Source organism: Cyprinodon tularosa, unplaced genomic scaffold (assembly GCF_016077235.1).
Source record: "Cyprinodon tularosa strain WSP-4 unplaced genomic scaffold, ASM1607723v1 ctg162, whole genome shotgun sequence".
Lineage (NCBI taxonomy): Eukaryota > Metazoa > Chordata > Actinopteri > Cyprinodontiformes > Cyprinodontidae > Cyprinodon > Cyprinodon tularosa.
Window position 1 is genome coordinate 479116 of NW_024038460.1, and position 27692 is coordinate 506807.

General features: G+C 39.8%; 1 protein-coding gene across 5 annotated transcripts; it reads right to left on the minus strand.

The window, feature by feature from the left end:
• Positions 1-540: 540 nt before the first annotated feature.
• On the minus strand, positions 541-27131 carry slc25a25b (solute carrier family 25 member 25b). Of its 5 annotated transcripts, none has more exons than XM_038280645.1 (10): positions 26323-27131; positions 13399-13607; positions 13229-13312; positions 5967-6078; positions 5691-5849; positions 5462-5614; positions 5276-5383; positions 3534-3701; positions 3299-3449; positions 541-1717 (listed from the first exon to the last, which is right to left on the minus strand). In XM_038280645.1, the coding sequence occupies exons 1-10, from the start codon at positions 26641-26643 to the stop codon at positions 1533-1535; spliced, it is 1650 nt and encodes a 549-aa protein (XP_038136573.1). In that variant the 5' UTR covers positions 26644-27131; the 3' UTR covers positions 541-1532. The 5 variants fall into 5 exon arrangements, with proteins under 5 accessions (XP_038136573.1, XP_038136574.1, XP_038136577.1 ...); XM_038280646.1 differs by having other exon boundaries at positions 13229-13316; positions 13481-13607; positions 26323-27130; XM_038280649.1 differs by lacking the exon at positions 26323-27131 and adding an exon at positions 19750-19952 and having other exon boundaries at positions 13481-13607.
• Positions 27132-27692: the final 561 nt, after the last annotated feature.

Consider the following 27692-nt stretch of genomic DNA (forward strand, 5'->3'; position numbering starts at 1 on the left):
AATCAAGGATCAGGAATCAGTCTGTGACTTCAGGTTTAATCCAAGATCAGGGATCAGTCCGTGACTTCAGGTTTAATCCAGGATCAGGAATCAGTCCGTGACTTCAGATTTAATCCAAGATCAGGAATCAGTCCGTGACTTTAGGTTTAATCAAGGATCAGGAATCAGTCTGTGACTTCAGGTTTAATCCAAGATCAGGGATCAGTCCGTGACTTCAGGTTTAATCCAGGATCAGGAATCAGTCCGTGACTTCAGGTTTAATCCAAGATCAGGGATCAGTCTGTGACTTCAGGTTTAATCCAGGATCAGGAATCAGTCCGTGACTTCAGGTTTAATCCAAGATCAGGAATCAGTCCGTGACTTCAGGTTTAATCCAGGATCAGGAATCAGTCTGTGACTTCAGGTTTAATCCAGGATCAGGAATCAGTCTGTGACTTCAGGTTTAATCCAGGATCAGGAATCAGTCTGTGACCTCCGGAGTTTTTCTAAGATCCAACATCATTAAAGTTTCCCTAAATACTTATATTGCTGACTTTTTTTAGGAAGCCTGAATGCATCAGGCTGAGCTGTGCAGTTTAAAGGAGTGATGAGAGAAAATGTGAGATGTTGGACGTTTCTGAGGACTAGACTTCTAAGCATTGCAGCTTCTGAAGCTGTGTGTAACCTTTAACCCTGTCCACTGCGTCCTCGTACCGCGGCTGAGGATCAACCAGCTCCATCAGGCTGGAACCGATTATTAATCTAGATGACAGAGAATGAACGCTTTACTTCAGCTCAGGTCTTTCTTCAGCACCAAAACCTGAAGCAACGTCCTGATAACTGCTGATGAAGTTCTGCTCCATCAGTTTATCGCTACTTTATTCTGGATCAGAACCCATCAGGACCCGGAGGAGCTGAGATGATTGACTTTACCAAAGGTCTAAAACTCAAATAAAAAAACTGATGTCTTAAAACTTTCTTTTTTTTTTTTACCCACATGTTCTGCAGGAGGTGCCGAAGGTCCAACTTCATAAACCGAACTGTTAGAACTGAAGAGGAGCTTCATCATCGCTGATGTGACAAAGATGCTGAGCTGCTTGTGCTCGGAGCTGCCGCTGATCCCAGTCGGGTCACTTTGTGAGGGCGGGGCTGACAGCAGCTGATCAAACAGCAGAAACATGAAGGAACATGGAGGAACATGTCGTGATGATTTATTTTAACCTCAGCTGGGTTCAATAGTTCCTTTACGGCCCAAAGCTTCTGATGTTTGATCAGAATCTCCATCAGAGACTTGAACCCTTTCAAGAAGCTTCTCTTCCTCTGGTTTCCAGTAACTCAGTCATGTCAACTGGTGTTTGAATTAAGACTCAGAGGTGATAAAGCACTAAAAAATAAAATAAAAAAATCAGAGCAAACAGACGCTGGAAGCCCGGCTGCCTCCTTCATGACTTCTCTCCATCCTTCTGTCCAAACTTCCTGCTGATTGGTTCAGTCCAACATGAAGGAGGAAGCGGGGACTTTTTGGCCAGCTGGGGTCCGAGCTCGTGGTCCCTTCACCTGGATTGGACCCCCAGCGCGATCTTCAGGTACTCGTAGACCACGTAGCTAATGCTGACAGATGGGATGACCTTCATGAAGTTGGGGGCGAGGCCTCGGTAGAGTCCCAGCGCTCCTTCTGTCCGGACGATGTGCCGGAAGAGGCCCGTCATGGTCATCTGAGGTCCGCCCTCCACGGAGGCTGAGGAGAACGGAGAACCGAGTGAGCGAATGTTCAGGAACCCTCAGCTGCATCCAGATGACTTTTATTAAGGATCAAGGATTAGATCTGGAATGAATCCTTTCTAAATAGAAAATGTTTGGCACAAAAATAAAGTGTTTTTATTAATCTTTGTTTTGAGAACTTTGTCATAAATAAAAGCAGAAAATTTCTTGATCTGGGATCCATCCTTTAACCAGACCCAGTAAAGAAGGACTTACAGAAAAAAAATCAGGCTAAAAACATTTTATAATTCAGACTCAACCCAAAACCTTTGCACCCCGGGCTTCACCTGAGAGCTGCTCTCCTTGCTCCTTTAATGCTTCCCACAGGATCATTAGCTATGTTTCCATCCAAATTTCATGGGAATATTGAGCAGAAGAAGCAACTAAGCAAATACAACACACCAGAAAAGTTGCCTAGGGCCCAAAGTTCCTTGGGGCCCCATAAAACTCAGAGTTATCGGCTCTGACTAGGGGTGTGCGAAATAGTCGCCATGACGATGCATCGTGATTCTAATTGTTGTTCTACTGCGTCGATTCTTGAAGACAAGTATCGATTCTTAATTTTAAAAAAAATGAGCAAATAAAATACATTAATGGTTGGCGCACATCAGCCAAACCAAGTGGAATAAAACTTCCAGTCCAGTAGATGTCGCTGCAGATTTGTTGACGCCCGCTGCTTTGTGTCACAAGCATTTCCGGCCGTGGGATACTGAGACGAGTCATATGAAATAAAACATGGAGGACACTATGAAAATTCGCCCCGCGGCTCACATTTCAAGTCAGATGCTTGGATGCATTTTGGCTTTAAAAACAAAGAAGGTAAAAACAAAATTGATATGATGCACGTCATTTGCAAAAGGGGAAATATACATTTGAATGTTTTCATTTCATTGGTTTAAAGGACCACTGAGGCCATGTAAACGGCACCGATTATCCTTATTTTGTTATTTTAAGTTTGATGAATCCTAAGATCTTTTTGTCAGTGTGTCCACGCCAGTAATGGTAATATTTCTGTCCAGTATTTGTTTTCATGGCAACACCTCCAAAAGTAATTTCAATAAATACAGCTATGCATGAATTCAGTTGCTTTCAGTTATGTATCAATTGGAAACACTATCCATTTAAATGTTAATATATTTCATTTAATCACAGAGGAAAATGTAAAAGTTTGACCCTGGTTTATGCATCATCTATGTGTGCTACCTATAGACATTCAATACAGGGGATTTTAGTAACTTAGGACCTGAAAATCATCTCAATATGTTCTGGTTGTTCTCTAAAGGCCTTTTGGGAAATTAATTATCGACGTGTTTGGAAAAGCTCGTGTTGTTCCATTGCCTCGAATACTATTTTAGGTGTTCCCCTTAAGTTGCCTAGGATTACCATTGCCTAATGGTAATACTAGGCAGCAAGGAGCAGCACAGGGAAAGGAGAAGAAGAAGAAACCAACAGAAGGAAAAATAAAACCTATCGACACATCTTTAGGAAACCATTCCCCATCACTATTGTTCATGGATAAACTCTTCCGTTATTTAAACGGATCTGAGTGGAGTCGGACCTTGTGCCTGCATCCGCGTCCGGACCAGAGCCAGAGGGTAGCTCGCCAGTTGTCCGCAGGTGCTGGAGGTGGTTCCACAGGCCAGCAGCACAAAGACTCCGGGATCAGCGCTGTCTGTGGCGAAGCGTTGGAGCCAGTAGTTCTTTAAGGTCTGATGTGAGAAAAAAAACAAACACGTCAGAAGGCGAAAAAGGAACCAGCTGCACATCGCATCACATCCACCCGACCCACCCACCTCATAGACGGCCAGATCGATGCCGGCGTAGGGGATGATGCCCAGCATGTTGGGGACGTAACCTTTGTAGAAAGCTATCATTCCTTCCCTCTGGAGCATGTGTTTGCCACAGTCCACGATCCCAGAGTACTGACCCGTCTTCCTGAGGGCCAAGCGCGTCTTCAGAACCTGAGGGGACAGGAAGTGATGTCACTATTTAAGTAAAACCAACAATACAACTGTATTGTAATTTTGTATACAGAGTCATACAAAATGAAATCTGAGCTTTCAGACAGTGACTGAGCAGCAGGTTAGCAGTAAAATGAACATTTTCATTTCATAAAGTGCAGCAGTGATCGAATGTAAACAGTATTTGGGAAAAACATGATGCAAAAGCTGTGCAAAAACAAACAAATATATATATGGTGCAAAAATTGTGTTGAAACTCCAAAACTTTTTGAGTTGAGTTCCATCTTAAGTCGTTTTTCTAAGATTAACTAAAACTGGTGAACTCGGCAGAAGGACTTTTTAATCTCGGATCCGATTTTTCTCCATGTCACACGGACTGCATAGAGAGAGGCTTTGACTAAGCAGGGTTAACAGATCTGTGCAGATTTATTTTACTTTTGCCTCTGTGCTATACACAAATTAAAACAATTTTCCACATTTGAGTTGAACAGGGGCTGCTCAGTGCTGCTTTTGCAGCAAGAAGGTTCCGGGTTCGATTCTGGGCCCAGGGTCTTTCTGCATGGAGTGTGCATGTTCTCCCTGTGTGTGCCTGGGTTCTCTCCGGGTACTCCGGCTTCCTCCCACAGTCCAAAAAACTTGACAGTTAGGTTAATTGGTTTCTCTAAATTCTCCTTAGGTGTGAGTGTGTGTGTGAATGGTTGTTTGTCCTGTTTGTCTCTGTCTTGCCCTGCGATGGACTGGAGGCCTGTCCAGGATGGACCTCACCTCTCACCCCTAGACAGCGGGAGATAGGCACCAGCACCCCTCGCGGCCCAGAATGGAATAAGCGTGACGGAAAATGGATGGATGGATGACTTGAACAGATTGTGATAAGTTATAAAAACAATTCTATAAACAAATTCTATAAAGCAAAGCTGTGCTTAATGAATCTGTACAGCATCTCAATCCAGAACAGATAGAGAATGCTCATATATTAAAAACATAATGAGATTTACGTCTAAAGAAAAGAAAAACGCAGCAATAAAAGCCGTAGGAAGGCTTCTATGCTGACTGAGGCAGAAAAGTGATTCTCAGAGAGAGATCTGGGACGGTTGTAGCAGTTTTTCCTTCTTTTTTTCCATAAAGAGGTAAGAGAGTGACGCCATGCTTACCTGCTCTGTCTCGCCTTGTTATTTTGGTTTTTTGAGGATCACTACCTCATGCTTTTTCTGTCCTCCTGTCCTCCCATAATGGTTAAAGTTTCATTTTTTTATGATTCGTTGATTGTTCTTGCACGATTCTGTCCTGCTTACTATATATGCGATGTGTGATTCCAAAACTGACTCTTCCCAGTCTATTAATAGATTTCATTTAGTATATTTCCCCACAGTGGATGTGCTTTACTTTGTAACAATGTCTCCCTTCCTTTGAGAATTGTTGTGTAGTCTATGTATGCGTAAAATGTTGTCGATGTGATCAACCCGACTGACTTTCAATAAGTGCTAAATCTCACAACCTTGTCAGACACTATTTTTTGTCGGATCGGACTCAAACTCGGTGTGTTCTGGCCTTTGAGATGGACGACAGCTCCTCACCTCCATGGGGTAGATGCTGCTCTGAGCGATGGCTCCAGCCAGAGAGCCGGACACAAACCTCTCCGTCATTCCCAACGTCTCCTGGTTGCTTCCGATGAGCCGTTTTATCTGCCGGACAGCGGATCAGACGTCACTCAGCGGGAACAAACCGGGTCAGTTCCGGGAGACTCGGACCTGCGTTCTGACCTGCTCGTACGCCATGAACTTGATGGCAGACTCCGGAGCGATTTTGATCACGTTGATCCCGTTTCCTCTCCATAGCGACCTCACCCCGCCCTCTCTGACCATCTGGAGGAACCCGCCGGCGATGCGCATGCTGTTGCTTTTGGAGGCGTGAACCTGAGTAGAAATGGTTGGTTTAGATTCAGTTGCTCACTCCGGTGACAGTGATGGGGATTTCTGGGTCATGTTTTACCTGCATCAGAACTTTGAGCCTATCGAGAGGCGCCGTACAGGTCCGGGACACGGCTCCCGCTCCACCACCAGCCACCAGGTGCCGCCACCACATGCCCGTTTTCTTCTCCTCTGCTGTGAACTCGTCAGGGACGATTATACTCTCACCAACGTCCAGGATCTGTGGAAGGAGCCGGCATGTTCACACTGCTGCAGTCCCAACAGGAACCACGACCCAAAGGCAGAACAGTAGCTGAGACCTCCTATCAGGTTAGCAGGGGAGAAACATTTAGGTTACCGTGGAGTGTTTCCAGTACAGGATGATTTCAGGAATGTTGTCCGCAGGATGCAGCAGGTGATAATCTCTCCACTCGTCCCAGTCGATGGTCATGGTGCCATTTTTATCCATGCTGCAGGAGGAAGGAGAAGAAACCGGTGACGGTTTGGTGGAAAACGGAACAGAAAGGTTCCTGTCGACATGCACGGCTGGGACGTTCCCAAAGCTGCGGCCTGATGGGAACGCCATGCTAAAAACTCACAGCGAAAAAGCTCGGGCTCTGGTTTATCAGAGATTATCGGCAGAAAACAAAAAAAGCATAAGAAGCAGCTTGTAACAACAACAGGCAGCAGCAGTTTGTGCAGCAGGAGCTCGACAGGCAGACCAAGGAAGCTGCTACTTACTACAGGACTGGGGTCCAGATAAACCCCGCCCTTATTCTGAGGCAGCCCAAACAAACAGGACAGACAGACACAGGGTTAGACACACAGAGAAGAAACAGCTGTAACAGTTCAACTGTCCCCTGGTGGGACGTGACACACATATGGCCTGACGATGACCCACTGGGCTGTCCACCCGACCCAGCGGGCCTCATTCAGCTAAAAACGCTTATAGGAATCGTTCCACATGCATAGGTGTCAAGTAACAAAGTACAAATACTTAATTACCTTACTTTAGTAGACATTTTGGCTAATGGAGTAATTATATTTTAGACAACTTTTTACTTCTACTCTTTACATTTTTTGCAATTATCTCTACTTTCTACTCCTTACAGTTTAAAAATAGACTCATAAGTTTTGTTGGGGCTAAGCTGACGCTTAAAGCCACTGGAGTGTTTTTAAACCGGGATCTTATGGTTGAGATGGTAAACAGGAAATGTCCAGAGATGGTCTGGTACGGTGGCTGAGAAGTGCAAAAAAAATTTACAATTCAAAAACACATTAACAAATAAAAAACAAAATAACATTTGAAGAAACAAAATTATATTTTGTGAAACAAATGTATTTTTGGAAAAAAAAGTTAAAATTTTTAAAAAAAATTTACATTTTAGGAAACAAATTCACATTTTAAACAAGTTAGATTTTAGGTGAGAGAAAGTTTCATTTTATAGAAAAAAACATACATTATAGGGAAACAAATTTACATCTAAAAAAAATTGACCGTTCGGAAACACTTGTACAAGTGCAAAGACAAAACTGCAAGCGGCAAAACACATTTACATAGCCAAAAAACAAATTAACAGAAGACGGCTACACGGAAAGGGAATGTCCCAGTGGCCGGATGTGACGTCACGATTACCCTGACTTGTAGTACAAACAGCTCAATCTGTAGTCCTCCTGCTTCACGTGAAAAGTCAGCGGCGATTTTATTATTGTGGAGCAAATTTCAGCCAAATTTACACCATTTTGTTCTTCGTGCGGACGGTCTCTGGAACTTTTACGGGACACGGACCAGGTGGCAGGACCACCGGAACTGCTGCAACGCAGCCACTGCCACGAATTGAGCTCGGCCCTGCTGCTTGGTCCTGCCACCTGGTCCGTGTCCCGTAAAAGTTCCAGAGACCACAATAAGGGCAAAACATTGTTCGGTTAGCGTAAACTTAAGAAAAACAGCTTCAGTGCAATTCTTTCCATCTAAAATCGCCGCTGACTTTTCACGTGAAGCAGGAGGACTACAGATTGAGCTGTTTGTACTACAAGTCAGGGTAATCGTGACGTCACATCCGGCCACTGGGACATTCCCTTTCCGTGTAGCCGTCTTTTGTTAATTTGCTTTTGGCTATGTAACTGTGTTTTGCCGCTTGCAGTTTTGTCTTTGCACTTGTACAAGTGTTTCCGAACGGTCAATTTTTTTTTTTATGTAAATTTGTTTCCCTATAATGTATTTTTTTTTTCTCTAAAATGAAACTCTCTCACGTAAAATCTAACTTATTTAAAATGTGAATTTGTTTCCTAAAATGTTAATTTGTTTGCTAAAATGTAAAGTTGTTTTTAAAAATGTTAACTTTTTTTCAAAAATACATTTGTTTCATAAAATATAATCTTCAAATGTTATTTTGTTTTTTATTTGTTAATGTGTTTTTGAATTGTAAATGTGTTTTGCACTTCTCAGCCACCGTAGTCTTGCATATAAAAGCTGTTTTTTTTACACTGTTGCTTTCTTACAAAAACAAAAAATTACACAAAGGGCCAGTTGTGGGTTGAAAGCTTTTCCCGACCAAGCTGTCAAAACCGATTAGCTTTTTCCAGGAACACGCCCATACACACATCGTTTCCTCTCTTTTATAGAGTTTGTACATATTGGCTTCTACAAGTTTTGTTTCATTTGAGCTTATTTTCGTTATGGCCTGTTGGCATAAAAAAAAAAAAATAATAAAAACCATCAAAACAATTTATTTCATCCAGATAATTTAATTTCTTTGTGGTTGGACTCGGTGCTGCCCCAACTTGTTGCTCACTACGTACCAAAATAAATAGTTTTTCAAGATGATGCAAAGTTAAATTTGACACTGTTACCATTAGTAGGGTTGTCAAAAGTATCGATACTCAAAAAAGTATCGATACTGAAACGTATCCGGATACAATACTCATTTTTAAAAGTATCGATACAGTGCTACCACCAGTGGCACCTAAACAGTCATTCATCTAAAGTGCAGAATAGAGGAAAATGAAATTTCTGAACACTGTGTGATTGAATAATTCTGTGCACTTTTCAGTTTCAGACTTTTTGTCTGTAACAGTAAAAAAAAACAATTTTTGTTTATTAACTGGTTTGGCTAGTGTCATTGTTATGTGTGCAAAGCATAGCCAAGGCAGGAACACTTAATTTTAATTTTATAAGTTTTTTTATTAAAGCTTGCTTAATATTGTGCACAGCATACAACCTCAAAATATTGTTCTTATTGTTTATTGTATTTATTTATTGTATTTTTATTATTAATGAAAATTTCTGTTGAATTTTGGAGTCTTTGTTTTTATCCTTGTGGTATCGAAAATGGTATCGAGTATCGAATATTTTCCTAAGTATCGGTATCGAGGTAAAAAGTTTAGTATCGTGACAACCCTAACCATTAGTTATAAAACGAAGAAAATTAACTTTAAGGAAATTATTATCCAGAATTGTAGAAACATTTTCCTTTAATAGGGTAGAGCAGTATACACTACAGACTGTATAATATGACACTACAACGGCAATAACTTGTGCAATATATAACGTGCAATTACTATTTAATACCCTGTGCAATAACCTGTTGCTTTATATTTGAATCCCAGTGCAATAACTATAACTATGTATATATATATATATATATATATATATATATATATATATATATATATATATATATATATATATATATATATATATGTAAATACTCTATGCACTACCCTTGTATAATAATCCACTTTCGTCTGGTTTGGTCTGCCGCGGTTTCCGTAGACTCGTGAACGCGCTTTTAGGAAATCCTATACAGTACTGTTTATGCTCTAAAAACATTCTAAATGACTTCGTTTCGAGTAAATTATGGACGCTACCCACTCAGGACACTTGGAATACATTGGACGAGCAATATGGAGGAATATTGACACGTTTTTTGTGGACTTTTATGGACCTTTCTGCCTCGGGCGCCATAGACCTCCATTATTTGAATGTCAGCAGACAGCAAGAAGCCTCCCAGATCTCCAGATGCATTTGAGATATCAAAAAAGTACTCCAGGGTGTTGTTCAGCATGGGGGTGAGTAGAAAATGAAGGCTAATCATGTTTTGGGTGTACTATTCCTTTAAGACCTTAATAAACAATCAATTTAGCTTTTATAAATGGTTTAGATTCAGTTTAGAAATTATTCAAATGATTAGCCAACATCAATAAACTGTTCAAAACTGTTGGTTTTATAGTTTCATAGTATATCAAATATTTGAGTCACGTTTTAGTTAAATAATCTGATCTCTATGTATTTCATAAAATTTTTATATTAATGTATATCACGATATATTGTCACTCACCATATATATTTATAGGATCAAATCACAATGATTGTGAAAACCAGAGAGCAGTCAGAGAGCCTCAGCCAGGCTGGACTCGGATCAGGTGAGGATTGCATCATCGTGTAGTACAATAGTGTACTTGTAGGCTTTAAATAGAACCGTAAACCAGTAGTACGGTTGTTTGGACAGTACTACTCATCTCGTGTGATTGCTCATTATCAATACACATTGTTTACCTCGGATCTATCATAAATAACTGTGTTCAAATAATAGTTTTCTGTTATTTTTATGATTTTGTGCTCATAATTATTATGTCTGTTGATTAACTGTATAAGAAAAATGTATTGTTGCATTAAAGTCCAGAGGAGTTTTTGCTTCGGAGTGAAAGTGGATCCATGGTCTGTTCATGTAGTCTACTTTTAAACTTTTAAACACTACGTTAAGTCCAGGTGGAAAAAAAAAAAATAGCATCCAAAAATTCAGAGAAGCAGCAATTGCTTCGTATCTTGGAAGCTTCAGATGGAGTCGCTCTGACGGACTGGAGCTGCTGTGATCAGCTGGGAAGGAGCTTCGCCTTTCAGTGGACCAGAGGGTTAAGGTGCAGTGCAGTAAAAATGTAAATGAGACTGAGTTTGGATCCATCAAGCTTTCTAGCTGGAAAATCATCTTTTTTCTTTTGCTGGATGATAAAAGTGTTCAAGTATGTGATCAAACAGAACTGAAGGGGTTTAGGTATAAACTCTCTGGGATTTGGATCTGATAAAGATTATTTGGGTTTAAGTGAGTCTATATTTAAATGGATCCCGTTGGCATGGTAACGGTTCCCGAGGTCTGATAACGGACGGTGGGTGAGGTTTATCTAATGTCGGTTAGGTGGTCATAATGTTCTGGCTGATTGGCTTCAGTTGACTCAGTAAAAACAGAGCAAACAGCTGAGAGCCTGGAGAGCCTTTCAGATCCTCCGCTCTGCTGAACATCGTTCATCAGTGACGGATCAGAACATTTAAACGAACAAGAGCTGTGAGATCTGATCAAAGCAGGGAGCCCCGTCCTTTAACACCTGAAGCTGCTAAAGATTCAACTTTAAAATCAGACTGTAGGAATAACAGGTGGGATGATTTATGTCTGGGTCGGCCATTGTGCCGATCTGCTGCTTTAAAAGTTCAAACCGTTCTGACCAATAAATCCAGCTCCCTGATCAGACTCAGCCTGGTGGACCTTCTGCTCAGTTTCCTGGAGCTGCAGCTTAAAAACACGCTTTTGTTCTTTAAAACTGCCTGTAGTTACAGACTAGTCCAGCAGGGGATGAACGTTTTAGTCGTTTAAACCGGGCACATACTGTACGATATTTATGTTTTCTTAAAACAAGATTATTTTCTTGATTCTGACTTTGATCTCAGAATTCTGACTTTAATCTCAGAATTCAGACTTTAATCTCAGAATTCTGATTTTTTTCTCAGAATTATGACTTTAATCTCAGAATTCTTACTTTAATCTCAGAGTTATGATTTTTTTTCTCAGAATTATGACTTTAATCTCAGAATTTTGACTTTTTTGTCAGAATTCGGATTTTTTTCTCAGAATTCTGACTTTAATCTCAGAGTTATGATTTTTTTCCTCAGAATTATGACTTTAATCTCAGAATTCTGACTTTAATCTCAGAATTCTGACTTTTTTCTCAGAATTCTGACTTTAATCTCAGAATTATGATTTTTTTCTAAAAATTCGGACTTTAATCTCAGAATTCTGACTTTTTTTTCTCAGAATTCTGACAGCTAACAAACATGTTAGCATCAAGCCATAGCCATGTCTGTTTTAGAGACTAGCTCTCTTGTTTTAATGACCTTCTGCTCCTCCATTAATGAGGGAACCCCTCTGGCACGTAAAAAGTTGCCTAATTCTGTCATTTTCCACCAATGTGTCACTGGCCACCTCAAACAGCTCACATCTTTGTCAGTGAAGATGGGTGCTCCCACATCACTTCCTTCATGGGGCCCATCAGAATTTTGGATCTATTAAGATCCAAAATTATGAGATTAAAGTCAGAATTCTGAGAAAAAAAAGTCAGAATTCAGAGATTATCCCATGTTAAACTGAAATAAAATTTAAAAATGAGTTAACTTATTTTTTTTTTCAGTGGCCCTAATCCTCTTCCGTACATTTCAATTAAAAAAATATAGTGTATAAAATAAACTGTGTTATAATTTTGATGGATCCAAACATTTACTGCTGGTTATGAGGCCAATGTCGACACCAATAGGAGCCGTCGGTTGAAGTCAGTTGACAATGAGCTCCTGAGTTAACAGGTTCTAGTAGTTTAGTAATAGAGCTGAGAAACGGTTTCTTCTCAGATTCAAGCCAAACAAACAAATAAAAAGAAAGGAAGCAAAACTTAGAAGAACATCAGTCAAACTTTTGAGCCTTAGTGCTCAGAAGCCACACAGAGGTAACTGCTTATCCTCTGAACTTGTAAGCTAAATATTTGGTTAGCGTTAGCATCAGCAGACCTGACAGCTGGCAAACGGTACAGCGGGCGAGCGAGTTTGTTTCACTTAATGGTTGGGAAGTTTAACACCTTAAAAAAATAGCACATAATTTGAGTAAATAATTAAACACAAAATACAAAACTGAAATCCAGAAAGTAAAAAACAAAAAACCAACACATTACTTAATAAACATAAAGTTAAATAAATGAGGAAATAAATTAGTTCTAAATCTGTTTCTTTATCCGTTCATCGAAATAAATAACTTACTGCTGGTTGAATTTTTGATGTATTTTCTTAATCATGCGTCGTGATATAATTTAGTGGGCGGGACCTGTGCTGCTATCTGCAATCTGATTGGTCAGCTGTTAAGCTGCTGTGGAAGTACAGGTACAGTAGCACAGGAGATAACTAAATAATCGAATAATAAGAATAAAAAAGCTTAAATTCCTTTTAAAACACTTTGATAGGAATGTGATTTGTAGGATCAGATATAGAAATATTTACTTATTTGATTCCAGTATTAAAACCTTTGATCCTTGACTTAATCTCGTTTATTCAAAGTTTCTACGATTCTGATCTTTCTGAGCTTTCAGAGTAACATTTGGAAACGCTGCATTTAAGTACCATTCTTGAAAAACACGAACCATACTGAGGTGGATATAGATTCTCCATCTTTGATCGTCAGCAGGCGTCTTTAGCGCCGTCTGACTATAAGGTTTTATGTCAGCATGGACAGAAATACAGCAGAGAAGCAAACCCTCAGAAGGATCAACTTCAGAACCCTTTCTGACTGCTAACTAATGGGTCCTCACCTTCTCAGAATCTCCTCAGCCTGTTCCTCAGAGATGTTTATGCCCAGGTCCCGCAGGGACTGCATGATCTCCTGCGAGTCGATCCTGCCTGAAACACACGGACGGGGTCAAAGGTCAGCGGGCGTTCCGGATCGCTGCCTCAGCAGAGTCAAGCAAAGCTCTTCACCGACCCAAACTGAAGCCGTCTGCTCCCAGACTGAGGAAACTTTGGGAAATTCTGGATCAGTGTGAGAACCTCAGCGTGCTCCTCACCGTCGTTCTTCTTGTCCAGGCTCTTGAAGACCAGCCGCAGTTTCTTCTCGTGGTCTCTGAGGTAATGAACGAACTCTTCGAAGTCCAGCTGCCCGTCCTGGTCTTTATCTCCTGCTTTGACTATTTTCTGAAAAGATCAGAGACAGAAAAGGAGAATAAGAGGCGTCTGGAAACAGTCTGAAGACGTGTTGTTGCAGACAGGCTGTTCTTCCTCCCCACTATCACCACATGCTTGCCTATTAGAATAGATTTCTGTAAACCTTAAAGACTCAATCTGCTGGATTTCATTAGAGGGAAACTTTTTAAAAGCAAGGGTTGCTCAGGACTCGGTGAGGATAGAAGTCTTTTTCCAATCCACAAGTCATAGCTTTGGTTCCAGCTTCCTTGGGCAACATGTAACGTCCTCACTGACTGCCCACCGATCAGCATATCACCATAAGACAGTCGTTGTGTCCGAATCCGGCAACTGCTTCTTCCAAAGATCAGATTCGATGGGCCGTTTACATCATAGCGCGGCGCCAAGGGCTGTTCAGATTCAAAGGCTCCTTCGTATGCGGCCTTTTTTTCATCCAAGGACAGGTCAGGTGTATCCTTCATGGACTACCGTATCCCATGATTCATTGCAGGTTGAAGCAAGCCGGCTGCTCCGTGCTTAGAGGAAAAAGGTAAATGGCGCAGAACAGTGATTTTTTTAAGCGCAGGTTAAGATAATACGAAGTATGTGAATAGTTTCAGATAAGTTGCGGTTTATTGGAAGGTTTTATCTGTCTCTGTCTAAATGGGTTTGGCTGACGTTGAAGCACAGATTCCAAAATCTCTGCAGTATTTGGACTAAAAATCTGATATCTGAGATGACGGTACTGCTGCTGAAGCTCCTCAACAATGAAATGAACACACAGAACAGTAGTGAGGAGTTCGGCATCCATTCTTTGCAGCTTTGTGCATCAACTGTTGAGGTTGCTAGGCGACATGTGAGGGGCGGTGACAGCTGGACGTGTTTGAATCTAAAACCGAACTCCAGTCCAGGTGGGCCGAGTCCGTCCGAGGATGCAGCCGCTGGCTTCAAACACAGCCTGTGTGTTTCTTGCCTTAATGTGTGAAGCATCCAATCAGAAATCAGGGTTCTATAGGAGACAACTAACCCCGCCCACCGAGCTTGAAGGGTGGGGTCTACAATTCATTATTTCATGAAATGCCATGAAATAAATAATTACAGAGTGATAAATTATATGTGTATTTAAATGAATATATTATAATAACTGACATTTAATTTTGGCTGAGACAATTAATTGTAAAAAAAAAAAAATGTTTAAACAATTGTAAAACTAATTTGGGAATTAGATTGCTACCTAAAGTAATGATCACAGGCAAAAACAAACCACTTAGAGCAGTAATTAAGACAAAACTCAGAGAAAAAGTAACATTTGTAAATGTAAAATAAAAAATCTTATTAGTATATACATGCATAGGCAAGTATATTTACTTTACAAGTTTACAGCATTTATATTAAAAATGTCTAACTTGTTTCTTCAGAAATTTAATTTGCTTGCTAGTTTGATCAGTTTATAAAACAAATCCATATATTAATTGATTGCTGTAAGTAGCAGCAGGCATACATTGAATTATTCAATGTTTTCAGTAAAACAGTACATTTAATTATTTAATGGTAAATTCAAATCTTCAGTCCCCTCTGAGGCTCCATAATGATTAAACGTCTCTCTATTTTAAAGTTGGATCCTCAGTCAGCTCTTTTCTCAGGACCGTTCCCCTGGGTCAGAGAGCGGACCTCCAGAGGAGCTCCAGGTATCCTGAGGTGTTACTGTACCTTCTGTAAATCTGGAGGCACCGCTGTTAGGATTAAAATCCGGGTTTTCTTGGGAGCAGAATCCTCACTGCTGGGCGGGTTGAAAGTTTTTCTCTGGAGAACAACCTGGAGCATCTCACAGCTTCCAGCCTCCTCAGACTGTTGGTCATCTGTAGACTGGTTCCCAGCAGGCTCGCTGTGAGCCCCGCCGAAGACTGATCGGCTGAGGAAAGTCAGGAAGTCCTGGAGCATCCTGAAAGCAGCTCCCAGTCCAACAGAAGGAGTGATGAAGACCAGCTGGAGTTCAGTTTGTCTCTGATGTCCAGATCAGAACCTCCTGCAACATCGTTTTCATTTACAGCCCAAAACCTGACAGAGTTCCTCCTCAGCAGGAAGGAAGAGACAAAATGTTCCCGGCTGCACCAGAACTCCTGGGTGTCCTGCGTTCATCGATTCCAGCAGCTGTGCTCAGGAATATCCAATCCAGAGAGACGAACTGATTCAGCATCAGCAGCCGGTGAAACGCAGCACAGTCATCCTCCAGAAAGCTGCATCCTCACTGCAGCCCGGCGCGGCCAATCAGCTCAGCCCACACTGCAGGGTCCTTCTGAGGATCAGCCAATGACAGCTGGGATCGCAGCATGGAGACGATCTGATGCCTTTAACGGTCCGTCAGAGCAGCAGGAGGGGGAGGGGGTGAACTGCAGGGTTTCCCCTCCGTCACGCCTCCTCCCTCCCTGGATCCTCCCGCTGCGCCGGCTCACACTCAGTCCAAGAACCTGTCAGCATCCAGAAAGCTGAACCTGCAAAGCTCAGACACCCTGATAGAGCTGAGCAGAGTTCCTCCTGCAGAAAATCTGCAGCATGTCTGCAGAAAACAGACTGAACTCTCTGACCTGTCAGTGGGAAGCAGCCTTAAACTCAATGTTCACTGCTCTCAGTATCTGAACTTTAAGAAGACGATTCCAGAACAATCAAGCTGGATTACTTTTTTAGAGCTTCAGCCACAGCCACTAACGTAAAGCATAATGCATATCTACAAATTAATTTATCAAAAAAAAAAAAAAAAACTCAGCTTCCGTCTCAGGCTGGCTAGTGTATGTAGATTAATGGGGGCTCCAGTGCGCCGCTGTGAGGAATATCTGCAGACAACAGCGCAGTGCTGCCATATTAGTGACTTTGTTGCTAAACTTGGGGACTTTTCTGAAGCCTTTAGCAAAGAAAACAGGGAAGAAGCCTTCTCTGTTTTCCCATAGCTAATGTAGTGCCAATAAGCTGCCGATGATTCTGCCCTGGGTTATAAATATCTAAATTAGGGATGCAACTAATGATTATTTAGCAATTCGATTAATCTGTTGATTATTTTTTCGATTAAGCGATTAATAATCGGATAGCCAAAGGCAACTTAAAGGAGATTTTTGTATTATTTTAAACCAGGTGAATGTGACACTAAAACTTTTCCACTTGAGTTATTGATAGAGCATATTGACAGAGGGAAATTTGTATTTTATTTTATTATCTTAAATGCTAAATATTTAGAGCTTGAACGATTAATCGGATTAATTTTGATTAATTGATTATTGAAATAACTGTCAACTAACTTAGTAATTGATTATTGTTAAATGGAGTATTGAGGCTGTAAAAATGGCCTTTAGCTGACAGAGTGACCCACTAAGAGCAGTAATTATATCAAAATATATCAACATTTCTCATTTAAGATTAAAAATATTTTTTTTCATCTATCAGTATCTTCTATCCTAAGTCCACAAATTTAATTTTTTTTAGTTTCCCCTGGTTAAATTTCACAAAAAGCTTTCTAATCAATTGAAAAAATAATCGGCTTGCAAAATAATCATTAGTCTCATTCCTAAAAATGTTGATATATTTTCTTATAATCTTGATAGAATTCCTTTTCTTAACGATTAATCGATTACTAAACCAGTTGACGATCATTTCAGTAATCCAATAATCAAATTAATTGTTTCAGCTCTTAATATAACATTAACTTCCTTTTTAAGTATCTTCTTTTCTCTAAAACTTTTACTCTTAAATAAACTTAAATTATCAAATAGCTTGAATCATTTATTCAACTCATAATTGCGTCTTTGTTGTCTGTTTTTGCTGTTGCTAAGATTAATGCATATAGAGTGGATTCAGGCAATGTCAATAAAAAAATAAAAGAAATTTTTTTGTAAAGTAAGGTTTACTTTCAGCTACAAATTTAAGCATTATTTCATTATAGTTCTGCTTAAGATGCGCATGAACGCCTGTTAGCCGAGTCCTACAGGAAACCCTGCTTTGCTTTGACATTTATCACAACTTTGTGTTGAAGAGAAAAAACAGCAGTTAGCAAAGATAAACAACAGCTGCGACTGCTGAGTGAGGCTATTTGACCTCACTGATATAAGGAGTGAAACCTTTATTCAAGTCAGACTGGAAGGCTCATTTAGGGTCCGTTTGGTTGAGGACGTGCAGCACAGCCGTGCAAAATACACGGAAGGTTTCCATGGTTTAAGATAACTAACAATGGGTCAGGGCTCTGAATTCGTAAAATCAGTCAAATGGGAAGAAATGTAAAAATAAAAAGTAAAAATTACACGACATCAGAAGTTTCATCTGTGAAAATAAAAGCTTAGAAGTAAGGACAATAAGTTACAACTTTTGAAATTTACAAATACGAATTCACTCCCGACGAGGCGGTTATACTCCTGAGCGTTTTTCGCCAAAAGCCTTTAAATGAAAAAAGGTCGAAGACAAAAACAAAACCATCTTAAAATAAGTGCGTTTTTTCTTGAAGTTAACAGGTAAATGGGAGATTGTGTCATTGGACCAAGACCATTTACATTTAAACTAAGAAAAAAAACAACTGCAGTCTCATATTTCAAGTCCATAATGTTTAAATATCTATTTTCTAGGTTAAAAATGCAAATTTCTTTGCTATGTCATTATAAACCTACTCAAATTAAGGCTGAATACACTTTTTCTAAGACAAGTTTACTCATTTTTGGATTGTTTTTCAATCACTGAAAACGACATTTCGTCCAAGATTTTCTATCATTGCTTGTGCTTTTTGTCTTCTTCTAGTTCAAAACTGATTGGCAAACAACCTCTAAGTGCATTACTGCAACCAGCTGGTAAAGAGAATAACAGCTAACGAAAGTCAATGCATAGTTTTATCTGTAGGATAAATGCATCTGGCATTATCTCACACCAAACGTAGTGCAATCTGATACCAGTCTAAACTGTGGAGACACCAGTATTCCCATCTCCTTAAATCTCCTATCTAATTGTAATTTGTAGTTGTATTGTACTTTTTAAACCTGTATTGTTTTATTTTGATCTTATATATTAATTGGACCATGAGTCCAGAATAAATGAAGAAAAAAAGTAAATAAGAAAAGTAAGAAAGAAAGAAAGCAAGAAAGAAAGGAAAGTAAAAAATTAAAATAAGAAAAGTAAGTAAACAAGTAAGAAAGAAAGGTAAGTAAAATATAAGAAAAGTAAATAACAAAAGTGAGTCAGTAAACGAGTAAGCGAGAAAGAAAGGTAAGTAAAAAAATAAAATAAGAAAAGTAAGTAAACAAGTAAGAAAGAAAGAAAGGTAAGTAAAATATAAGAAAAGTAAATAAGAAAAGTAAGTAAACAAGTAAGAAAGAAAGAAAGGTAAGTAAAATATAAGAAAAGAAAATAAGAAGTGAGTCAGTAAACGAGCAAGTAAGCGAGAAAGAAAGGTAAGTAAAAAAAATAAAATAAGAAAAGGAAGTAAGAAAAGTAAATAATAAAAGTAAACAAGTAAGAAAGGTAAGTAAAAAAGAAAAGTAAATAAGAAAAGTAAGTAAGAAAGAAAAGTAAATAAGAAAAGTGAATAAGTAAACAAGTAAGAAAAAAGGTAAGTAAAAAAGAAAAGTAAATAAGAAAAGTAAGTAAGAAAGAAAAGTAAATAAGAAAAGTGAATAAGTAAACAAGTAAGAAAAAAAGAAAGGTAAGTAAAATATAAGAAAAGTAAATAAGAAAAGTGAATAAGTAAACAAGTAAGAAAAAAGAAAGGTAAGTAAAATATAAGAAAAGTAAATAAGAAAAGTGAATAAGTAAACAAGAAAAAAGAAAGGTAAGTAAATAAGAAAAGTGAATAAGTAAACAAGTAAGAAAGAAAGAAAAGTAAGTAAAATATAAGATAAGTAAATAAGAAAAGTGAATAAGTAAACGAGTAAGTAAGTGAGAAAGAAAGGTAAGTAAAAAAATTAAGAAAAGTAAATAAGTGAGTATGTAAGAATGAAAGAAGGAAAGAAAGTCAGTTTAGTATTTTTTTCAGATGAGACACCTACAGTCAGATGTAGGTCTGATTATTTGCTAAGGAGCAACTTCAAATACTAAATTTAATTGCATCTGACATTTACAAATTCAGAGACCCATTCATTGACATCCATCTTTGCAGAGTTTTTCAAAGTCGTGCTGATTCACCCACCAGCTTTCTGCTGCAGGGAAGAGGAGAAACGCTGAGTTAAAGATCGCCCTCGGCAACCTAAAGTTGTGAACACTGGGTCTCTGTGAAGCTGTTGACCCGTCTGTCCCTCCAAATCCTGGCTGCATCCAAACAAACCTCTGTGCTGAGCTGGCAGCTAAGGCTCCTCAAAATGCCTTAGTTTCACTCTCTTTTCAGTCCCGTCCTCCGCCTCACCCGCCCCCCCACACATTGAACGGCTTCATTTGGACACTTCAACACTGCATCTATTTCTTCCTTGCTCCTGGACCAAAGCCTGCTGTGTGTGACACATGTGGGTCGGTTCTGATTTCCATCAGAGGGAACATTTCAGAGTTCGTCACACTCTGGGTGAACCACAAAGTTCCAGCACTCTCCAAACTAGATTGAACATGTTTTAAGCAGGATGTTCAACTTTTCTGTCAGCTTTTAGATTCTTTAAATTGTTTAAAGTGACATGCATGACCTGAAGGAAAGTATTGACCAACAGTAAGTCACAAGACCTGCTGTCAGAACAGCAAGAGTTCAACGGGTCACTGGGAGTCGTTTCACTGCATCTGAAATGTACAGAAATCTCCCATCAGGATCTTTAAAGCAGAACTGGAGTCAAACAGAAGGCAGGGCAGCATGGCGTCCCGACAGGCTGGATAACACCAACACACAGTCAAAGAGTTCTATAATGCTGGCTAGCATTTCATCATGTAAATGGAAGTAGAAAATGTACTATCATTAGGGCTGAAACAATTAATCGCACTTAAACGATTATTGAAATAATTTTTAACTAAGTTTGTAATTGATTAATCATTAATTGGAGTATAGAGAGTCTAAAACATGCCCTTATCTGAGAGAGAGACCAACTTAGAGCAGTTATTATACCAAAATTGTAAAAAAAAAAAAAAAAAAAAGAAAGACAATTTTTGCTTTGAAGGAAAAGAAAAAAATATTTTATCCAGAACTCCTCAAGTGGAAAAGTTTTAGTTTCCCCAGGTCTAATTTCATAAACTCTTCTTTAAAGAACCTTTGGCTTTCTGAGTATTAATCGAAAGAACAATCGACAGATTAAACAATTTGCAAAATAATCGCCTTGAAACAAAAGGGGGAAAAATAATCAGCAGCACTTATCTGGGAATTTTAAGACTGATTTTTTTAAATTATAGGTTTGGGCATCGACCTTTAAAGATCCTTATCGATTGTCTACTTAAAAACAGAGGGATGCTTTATATGATCAAAGATGCTGAGGATGCGTCCAACCTCTCAGCCAGTATGAATACATCATGAATTAGACGTAGCTAAATAATTCATTAGATTGAAATTTATGATGTAATGTTATAATGGGCCCTACTGTTCAATTTTAACCAGGGCTTCGCTGGTATTTACAAGCAAAGCAATACCGGACTGTTTACACTGTTTAAAGGTATAGTGGAGGATGTTCTTTTTCCAGGAGGATCATCAAAATAAGTGGTCCTCCTTATTGTCAATCATTATGGTGATACGTTTACGTAAGGCGGTCCAACATGCTCATCCCCATTGTTGCTTACCTTAACTTACATAGTCAGGGTTCTTACAGCATAAGGGAAATTAAATTCATGACTTTTTATTGCCATTTGAAATAAAAATTTAAGACCAAATTCACAACAAACACAAGAAAAACCTGCTTGCGACAACTTAACCCAAAGGTTTATTTTAATATATTCAAATTTTGAAAAGCTTCCCATACAGGAAGAAAGCTAAAGACACACAAATGACAGATATATTTGAACAATTATTTAACTGAATTCACAAACTTTGTTTTAGCAGGGAACAAAACAAATCAGTTTTAAAGCCCCAACATAACCAGTGCTAAGTCTTTTTTGCAGCTATTTTTCTTTGTATGGTTTTCTTAGTATGTTTGATTTGGTGATAAGGGGAGGCGTTGCAGAGACAAGGGTGGAACTAAACTGAGAAATACCGACTGTTTCTCTGTAACTCCATTTTGACGCTTTGTGTTTCGTGCTTCGCATGTGCGACTCCACTGCCTTAATTCCCATCGTTCTGAGCTTGAATGACTTCTTGCTCTAAATCCACTGAGCCTCATGTATGTTCCCTGGTTTTAGCCATGGAGAAAACTCTTGGCTGGAGACAATTTTGGTTACATTTACACTTGCTCATATTTTTCAGACAAAAACTTAATGGTGCATCTCCCAAATGTCCCGGCTGCAACAACGCCTTTATTGGTTCCGCTATCGGGACGGAACCAATAATGGCGAGCCGTTATTTTTTTTTTTTTTCAAAAACAAAAATTTTATTTTTTCAATTTTAATGTTTTATTTAGATTACAAAAATAAATCGTAATAAAAATAATCCTATTTATGATGTTTTAAAAAATAAAACCTACGAAAGACGGATTTAAGACATTTTAATACCAATTAAGGCCTTAGTTTTATTTTGAAGAATTCAATGCCTTTTAAGACTTTTTAAGGACATGCAGGAACCCTGATAGTGGAAAAACTGAAAATCTTCTTTTGGAAAGTTAGCTTGTATGAGCGATGCAAACAGAAACTTTGAGACATCGTGCACGAGGAGAAATGGGCTTGTGCGCGCTCTCACATGCGTTTAATACGCATTACGTGTCGGGAGCGGGTACATGGTTCTGCATGCGCATTTCTATTATTTTTTTAAAGTAGAGAGGATGAGTCTTTTTAAAACTTTGCGAAAATCCTCCACTTTACCTTTAATGGCAACAAGGATGCAGGATGAACTTTATGTGGTTCTGTTAGTAAATATAAACACTGGATGAACTCCTTCAGTTATCGCCTAAATAGCTCCTATTTAGCCGTACCGCATGACGGAGAAGCATAATATCTGCTGTCTTTGAAACGTGATGTGAAACAAAATATTTCTAGCATGATAGCATAAGACATGCGACTAATTAGCATAGTAGAAAGGAAAGACTTTTGTGATTCAATGCATAGAGTGGAGTTTTAACATTCCTCTGAGAGCAACCAGATGAACCTGTTTAAAAGTGCTTCTAACAACACAGTCACCTAGCATTGACTGATGGATTACGGTAAAAACCAAGAGCTTTATCCCAGTTAGTGTCCACTTTATTAAAATAAAAAACTGATCGCATAGCTGCGATCACTGCAACCCACACGCAGACTACCTGGTTTCTTACAACCTTTTTACACTACCCTTGAAAAACCGATCCGCTTTTTTTCCAAGGGCATGGATCATGCCCTTGATTAAATATGATTTCCCAATTTAACTGGTTTTAAACCATGACTGCTTGAAACTCTCTGAGAAGTTTTGGGATTTTTTTTGGCCCAATTTCCAGGGTTCTTCTTTGCATTATGGACTCTGCTGCTTCATTGATCACCACAAGCTGATGTAATCTAAGAAGTTAGTGAAGATTTTGACCTTTCAGTGGAAACTCAAACAAGCAGAGGGCCACCGAAGATAACAGGTTCCTGGAAATGAGGTTCCAGGCGTAGGAACTTTCTGGGTCAAATAGTCCAAATGGTTTCTGCAGTGGAAATAGTGAGGGAAGCAGAAAGACCCCCTAAAACTAACCTGGGTTTTTAATAGTGTTGCACAGATACCAGTATCGGGCAGGGTCCCGATCCAGCACTAAAATGTTGGCATTGGCGAATACCAACAAATAGGGCACTGATACCATTTTGAGAGCCAAAAGTTTATTCAACTATAGTCACCAATTCCAGATAGGCAATAAAAAGTTCGACTGGATTCACCTTATATTAGTCTTTTTCCTACTTCACAAAGGTAGGCAGCAGCTTCACAAAGCCATGATGGCAATTATTTTACATCCAAGCAGTACAGGGTTTATACAGGAATGGATAAATCTAATTTAATGCTTTTTAATGTTCTTTTAATGCTCTTAGAAATAATTTGAATGCCATCAACAAGTACCCATGTCTCTCTCACTATATATATATATATATATATATATATATATATAAGGGATGGGACGATTTATGAAAACCGTCAGAAACGTTCGGTTCGACTGTCTCGGTTCGATTCGCGTGTGTTGCGTTCGGTTCATGCGCTGCTCCTTTTTCTCATAGGCGAAGCGTTTACACTCCAGAGCAGAAGGTGGCGGTACTGCGACCAAAGCCAACCGCCAGTAGTAAACAAGAAGAAGAAGCGAAGCAGCGTAGCCGGGTGTAGCAGAAAAAAATCAGTTGTTGTGGAGAATTGTGTGGGTATGGCGAGTGGGAAAGAACAGGAGTTGGAAGACGCGCCAGCAGCACTTTATAGGTCTGCTGCATGGGACCACTTTGCATTTAGAGTGACCTACGATGACGGCGGAAAGAAAGTTGTGGATAAAAGTGCAACAGTGTGCGAGCATTGTGCAACATGTTTTGTTTACGCTAACAGCAACATGACCAACATGTCATGCTAACCCCGAAATCCCTCATACTCCGTCAGCGCTCCGCCCCGCTGCGCTCCAGACCGGCTGCTCAAAGCAAAGCCTACAGCCTCCACTGAGGCTCCCGTCCGCTCCACTCTGAGTTCCTTGGAGATGGTAGAGGGCATCGCCAGATGATTAAATTCAAAGCAGCAAAACATACGGAAATGATCCAGGGTTTCCGCGGATCATTTAAAATAATTAGAATCCATTATTTTTGGGGGGATTTTTTCATTAATTCCATAAATTTTTATGGGATTTCGGTGTAACAATCAACATGTATCGAACCGAACCGAAAACCGTGACCAGAAACCGTGAATCGAACCGAACCGTGGATTTTGTGAACCGTTCCACCCTAATATATATATATATATATATATATATATATATATATAAAACACGGCAAAATCCTTCTTTACCGTCGGCAGGCTGCAGCCATGTCGTGAATTCCTTGTTTTCCAGCCCCTTTTGTTGAAATTTGCATTTCCCATTCTCTAGCTTTTTCTCTGCCTTTACGATCAACCGGAAGCAGTTCCACGCATGTGGAACCATTTATATCTCATATAATAATAATGGCGCTATAATAATTTAATGACTTTTAATGACCCGCAGTTCTTCATATATATGGCCAATTTGTGCTCCTGATGCATAGCCTCTGCATCAGTCAAATCTGGCTGTGCTTTGTCTCGCACCTAAAAAAATCCTGACTACGCATCCGAAGGTCGCAAACCCGCGCAGACTTCAAGCTGAAGTGCGCAGACAAAAAGCAGCTGTGATTGGTCCTTGGTATGCCGTCTGTGTGGTCGTCCTTCTCGATTCAGTTCCAGGGCGCACTATTTTTAAAAACCGAGGAACAACTACAATGGACAACTACTACAAAAAAGGTTAATCGGTCTTTTTGCCAACTTCATTAACAGAACCTGTTCCTCTTTTAACCATAACAGAATTGTTTTAAAGAAAAAATAACTTAAGAGACCTGGGTTATGTTATTAAATACTGACAAAGAATAAACTAAAGTGACCAAAATAAATATAACAAATAAATAAATGCCCCCCCACCGCCGCCGCCGCCCCCGTTTCCTGCTTTAACCTGAGTTATTACTTTGAAGTTTCTGGCCCCTCAGCATTTTTATCTCAATTGTTAGAACTACGTGGGAACTACGTGGGAATTTCGGGAAAATATATATATATTTTCCCGAAATTCCCTAAGATTCCTCGGAGGAGAACCGCGCCGGGGCCTACACAGCTCGTACTCCTGCGGGTGTGAGCGGCTGAGATGATAAAAAAAAAAGTTGGTTGTGTTATCAGACTTCGTTTTCACTGGTTCCCGACACATTTTACAGATGACTGTGGTTTGTTTTTGGTCCGACTTGCCATGACCGAAATACTGCCAGACTGCCGAACTACAAAAACCCTTTTTGGAACAATTTCCTCCGCCTCTCCTTGCTGCGACATCTTCATGTGCTCTGTGTTGTGGTTTGAGAGGGCGGCGCTTGGTGACGGCATGCCTGGGTCCGCGATTGTGATTGGTTGGGAGGAAGCAGTTACTAGCATAAACCTACATGCTAGGCTACAATGAGAAGGAAGGAAAACTGCGTTTCTTTTTTATTGAACTTTTATCGACCCTCTTTTTTCCTATTGCGCCACACGTCTATCGATCAATATATATCGTTATTGAATTATCGCCCAGCCCTAATATATACACACACACACACATCAATTTCAAACAGATAGTATCGGTATCGGCTGATACTGCACAGCCAGGTATCGGGGCCAAAAAAAGGAATCGGTGCAACACTAATAAGACACCTTGATAATCTGGGGGGCGTGGCCAAACACCAAACGTAACAACATCTTTATTTTGGTGATATTACATTTGAATACATGATCCAGGCTTAGAAAGAGGAACTTTGTGAAAGTTCAGTACTTAAAATAAAATAATCGCACAGAAACTATATGGGTGTAATTAAAAAGCAAATTTTAAACAACACGAAGAGAACTAAATTATTATTTCACTGGAATTCTGGGATGTTTTTGCTCAGCAGGTCCAACACGACCCGCACGTCTACTGTAACCTGAGCCGCTCACTATGCTGCCTGTTTAAAACAAAAAGGAGTTTCTGCTCTGAAACAGAACCAGAACCAGTCCTCTTACCATGAGCTCGTGCTCGGTTCGGTGGACTCCCAGCTTCTTCAGACCGATGGTCAGGTCGTTCACGCAGATCCCTCCGTCCCCGTTCACATCCAGGATCTGGAACAGAACCTTCAGGCGGTGCTCCTGCTCCGGACCTCCGCACATGTCACACGGATGGTCCACCATCTCCGAACCGGACCGAGAGTCCTGGGAGGAGGACTGCGGGTGGACAGAGGGAGGGGGCCCACACCCTCCACCCGGGTCCACGCCAGCGTGGGTCTCCGCGGACCGACACTGGCAGAACACACCGGCGAGGAGACGAGTCCCCTGCTGCTGAATCATAAATGTTCTGTTAAACCCGAACCGAACTAACAAAAGGAGGAAGAAAAAATGCGAACTGATGGACGGACTAACACCACGTCACATGTCCCTCCGTCTGCTCCCCAAAACAATACCGAATATTAGCTTCTAACACTGGAACTACAACCGTTCTTCTGAGGCGAATTTCCTAACCAGAACCACCGAGGATAACCTGTTCGGTTCTGCTCCGGTTCCAAGTTCGCCTCCTGAACGGATTGAATTCAATGAAAACGGTCCGTTAGTGGGATTATAATCCGAATTGTCAGTGTATCCAGTGTCCGACAGAGACGCTGAAGGGAGTTTAAACAGAGCGGATAATCCGCTGGCGGAGTGAAAAGAAAAAAACACGAAAATAATCAGAAACTAGTTCAAATTCTGTGTATTTTATAAATTAAAATTAGGTTATTTACCGCTAACTTACTGCTGCTGACTGCGCCAAACCGGCTTCTGCTAGTCTCACCGTTTATCGCGAGATATTACATCAAGCAGCCCGTGAATTGAAGGTGGGAATCTCAGCTCCAGTCTGGGATCCGGATAATTTGACTCGGCTCAGAGATTCTTCGGGATAGCAGACGGTTCTTCTCCTAGTATATTTATCAAAACACACAAGTACTACTATATACGGAAGAGGATTAGGGCCACTGGAAAAAAAAAAGAAAAGTTAACTGATTTTTTTTTTAATTTTATTTCAGTATAGTATGGGAAAAAAGTCAGAATTCTGACTTTAATGTTGAATTCTGACTTTTTTCTCAGAATTCTGAGATTAAAGTCAGAATTCTGACTTTTTTCCCAGAATTCTGACTTTTTTTCTCAGAATTCTGACTTTTTTTTATTGTCAGAATCTCAGAATTCTGAGAAAAAAGTCAGAATTCTGACTTTAATCTCAGAATTCTGACTTTAATCTCAGAATTCTGACTTTTTTTCCCATGTTAAACTGAAATAAAATTTAAAAATCAGTTTACTTTTTTTTTTTCCAGTGGCCCTAATCCTCTTCCGTAACTATAGCTACAACTGAAACATAAAACAATAAC